This window comes from Nelumbo lutea, chromosome 1 (assembly GCF_056320005.1).
Source record: "Nelumbo lutea isolate HS-2025 chromosome 1, American lotus-T2T, whole genome shotgun sequence".
Taxonomy (NCBI): domain Eukaryota; kingdom Viridiplantae; phylum Streptophyta; class Magnoliopsida; order Proteales; family Nelumbonaceae; genus Nelumbo; species Nelumbo lutea.
This window is the reverse complement of record NC_142684.1, coordinates 67,269,428-67,273,626: the sequence shown is the minus strand read 5'-3', so window position 1 is coordinate 67,273,626 and position 4,199 is coordinate 67,269,428. Positions and strand designations below refer to the sequence as shown.

Here is a 4,199-nt window from a genome sequence, read left to right as displayed (position 1 = left end):
TCCGGTGGCAGCATATGCATAGTGGCGGTGAATAATGGTGATGAATAGTATGATGTGGAAACTATGGTTCAGACTGGAACAGTGACGATGAACAGTATGATGCGAAAACCATGGTTCGGATCGGAAGAATGGCTATGAACATGCAGGAACAGTAACGGTGAACTTTTGTTTAATTTTGACTCTATGAATACTAATTTTCTTTCTCTGCTTTTCTTTTTTGTCGCGAGAAACAATATCGGTATTATAATGATGGTGAACAGTAAAAAATTGGATGAAACATAAGGGGCATTTGTATGTTTTTCCATGACAGTTAAAAGTAAGTGAAGTCCGATACTAATTGTTTTAAGATAAAAGATTGCCGCATTAAATTTAATATTCGGGGAGGGAATTGGCACTCGCCTAAAGTACAGGTACCTATCGGATATTTTCCCTATCTTATATCCTATTTACTTGCCTTTCACCCGATACCTAATCCTGACCTAGTAAGTGGTAACCTTATCCTTGGTATGCCCTTTTTTTACCATAACAGCCTCTCTGCAACCATTTACCGAAGAGCGGAGAATGACACACACCGATTTTCCTGATAACATATCGTCATTTCCCGATGCCGAAGACCTACTGTGTGGCAATCGGACTGCCATCTCATCTCCTCTCGAGATAGAATTTCGATCGCTGTTGCCTCTCCAGAAGCTTCGTCCAATTAGAGGTAACAGAGGAGATTCAGCTGAATATTCAGATTGTCCGGCGAATTTCCATGAAGTTGAGTTCCGGGAAAAGGCTGAATCCGCAAACTTACTGAATTGTCACCAGTCGATTGTTGCTCTTCCACCAGAAATCGAATTTGAGCCCTCGCTACCGATACAGACGCTCCCTCCACTGAGAACCGGTGGAGATAATACGGAGTGTTGTAGTTCTCCCGCGAGCGCTGGTGAAGTAATAGAATTTCCTGAAAAGGAAGGTGAATCTGGAAGCAGGTGGGATACGCTTGCGCTGCTGAAGGTAGTTGACACAGGAAACAGGTGGCCGCAAGCGGAAACGCTCGCGCTGCTGAAAATACGGTCAGAGATGGATGCGGAGTTCAGGAATGCAAAGCCTAAGGGACCTCTTTGGGAGATCGTATCCAGGTAACCTTTCCTTTTCCTTTTCTTCATTGGGAGACGGCGTTGGACCGTTGGTTGAATTTGGAATTCGTGTGTTAAAGGAGGTTTGCAAAGGCCTTTTCTGTCTTCTGTTACCCTAAGAGTTCTTTTTTACTTATAACTATAAGTACGGAAATAATAGTAGATAAAATAATTGTTAATTTCGCAGTAATTTTTCAGAGGATTGGTATACGTTCTCCTACTGGTTTTATATACTTGCAAGACCTAATTGATAAGCATATAGCCTGTTTGGACGCCGCTTGAAACGAAAGGATTCCTTTGTGCTCTTTCTTTAAATTTTACAGTTCAAATTCACCATCTAAATTAGTAGACCCCTTCCCAATTGTTCTTTAGGGATGTAAGGTTGTTAAAAAATGTTTAAAAGAGACCATTTTTTATTTTATTTTTTTGAAGTGAACTCATTTTTGCCTTTTCTTAGATCATCCTGAACTGAATCCATTTGAGATGATGGCACTGTCTGTTCAAATGATATCCAGAACTAAAGGGATGTTTCCATTTTACGTGGCATTTGATCAGGCCACTAATTTTGTTATTTCCTTTTTTTTTTTTGATGAATCGTTATTTCCTTTCCTCCTAATCTAGAGGGATTCTTGTCTCCTTTTTCTTTTTTCTTTTTTTGTGAGACGGTAAATAAATTCAAGAGTTAAAGGGCTCCTCCCCATTATTAAAATATGGTGCTTGAGACATTCCACTATTCTCAAGACCCTGACTTTATGTGGTTAAGACACTCCCGAAGCTATTTGTTCCACCTCCCTTCCCCATTTTCTTTCTCCTTTTTTTCCCGTTATCAGAAGCAACTTAATTTGAGACATCTTAATCATTTTATCCAAAAAGTCGAAACAATGCTTTTGGAAGTCATTCCAAACATTGCAGCAGCAAAAAATATACAGCTTTTTCTTTTGTAGTGAGGAAGTCATAGTATTATTAGCATATTCTCCTTTTTGAGTTTTTACTAGTATTTCAAATGACTGGATCAATAAAAATGGAAAGCAAGGATAGCTGATTATGCTGTTCTTTTTCATTAAACTGTTTCTGACTTAAACCTTTGCTTACAGAAATTGAGATTTTTTATTCTTGTTTGTTGGAGCAGTTCCTTGATCTCTTCATCTAATGAATGGTGCATTTATTCCCTTGGCCATAACACAAAAGTTAAACTGATGAGATGGTCCTCTTCATCGAATAAATTGGACATTGAACTCTATTATACCATAGGTTAAAATGTGACTGCCGTTTTGTTCTTTCTCAGGCAATGACCAATCTAAGAGGTCTATCATCAGTTGGATACCGGATGAATGAGCATTGAAAGGCTTTTTGTTTATGAATTGTGACATCTCAATTTCCCATTGCTTCAGCTATATGTTCTGAGGCTTATTATGTCTTGATCTTTATTTTTCTTTCCTCTTCTTTGGCTCCCTGAAGTGTTCTTATGAACTTGGTCAGGAAACCTGAGGGATTGGGGTACCACAGAAACCCAAAAAAATGCAAAGAGAAATTTGAGAACATTTACAAGTATTACAAGAGAACCAAGCAAAGACAAGCAGGTGGCCAAGGTGATAAAACATACAAGTTTGTTGGTGAACTTGAAGCTTTATTTAATCAGAACAACAAGAATCCTAGTTCTGAAACTTTGTCATTGGATGTTACTAGAATCCAAAGCCCAGAACCTGTACAGAATCCAAGACAAAATATCAGCTCGGATACCAACCCAGTTGATTTCCTGTCTGACTTCATCTCTTCTGATGATGATGATGATGATTCAATGTCAGAGGACATTACAGAATCCATGAATTGGAAAAGGAAGAGAAAAACAAGGAAGGAGCTTGATCTTTTCTTGGATAATTTAATGAAGAAGGTAATCAAGAAGCAAGAAGAGATGCATAGACACTTGATTGAGACATTAGAGAAGAGGGAGAGGGATAGGATGATCAGAGAAGAAGAATGGAAGAAGCAAGAGATGTTGAGGATTAAGAAGGATAAGGAGATGAGGGCCCAAGAGACATCTCGTAGCTTAGCCCTCCTTTCTTTCATACAAAAGGTTTTGGGTCAGCAGTTCTACGTTCCACAGTCTCCAGAATTGTCATACCTTAGAGAAGAACAAGATGAGAAACATGATAAGACAGATTACAGTTTTGATCCCAGTAACAGGAGATGGCCAAAAGCTGAGGTACAAGCCCTTATCACGCTTAGAATCTCAATGGACCATAAGTTCCGAACTACTGTCCCAAAAGTCCCCTTGTGGGAAGAGATATCTCTTGCAATGTCTGCCATGGGCTATAGCCGGACTGCTAAGAAGTGTAAAGAAAAATGGGAGAACATCAACAAATACTTCAAGAGATCAATAGAAAGTCGCAAGACACGTCCTGAAAATGCAAAGACATGCCCATATTTTCATGAGCTGGCTATCTTGTACAAAAATGGCCTCATAAATCCTGGAAATGCCCTTAGTAATACAACTAATGCAAACGGGGACGAGCATAACTGAAGAAATACCTGAATCTTAGATCCTTGTTTCTAATTCTTTTTTCAATGTCATAGACCTTGAACAAGGTAGTGAAATTTCAGTCTAATAGCCTCCCTTGACTTATTTAATGGCATCAGTTTATCTATTATCTGATTCTCCCTGGTGCCTCAATATTCCTTTCATCAGTATGTTTAATCACACTCTATAAGAGAACATGTAATTTTGTTCTTTCTGTATACTTCTGATGGATTGAATAGGTTTTCTAAGGATAGCGAACATAGTAACAAACAACTTTTTCCATATAATTTTGATAGACTAGTAGGATGAGCAAATGCAATTGGCCTGTTTGAGAGGGCTTTCCTTCGTACGTAGTTGCTTTGGTTCTGTTTCAGAAAAGAGTTACTAGCAGAGGTTGGTTCGGACTTCGGAGTGATCCGGATCTGGTCCCAACAGTCATCACAGCTGTGCATTGGAAACATCTCACTATGAAAGACAAGGGTAATGTTCCCAATGCACGGCTGCAGTGACTGTTGAGACCGGTTGTTGGACCCTCGTGTGTTGGGACTAGATATAAACTC

The 4,199-nt window shown here is 39.1% G+C and overlaps 1 protein-coding gene across 1 annotated transcript; it reads left to right on the top strand.

The window, feature by feature from the left end:
- Nucleotides 1–301: 301 nt before the first annotated feature.
- LOC148875052 (trihelix transcription factor GTL1-like) lies at nucleotides 302–3,857 on the top strand. Its single transcript, XM_088974903.1, has 2 exons — nucleotides 302–1,124; nucleotides 2,601–3,857. The coding sequence occupies exons 1-2, from the start codon at nucleotides 562–564 to the stop codon at nucleotides 3,640–3,642; spliced, it is 1,605 nt and encodes a 534-aa protein (XP_088831029.1). The 5' UTR covers nucleotides 302–561; the 3' UTR covers nucleotides 3,643–3,857.
- Nucleotides 3,858–4,199: the final 342 nt, after the last annotated feature.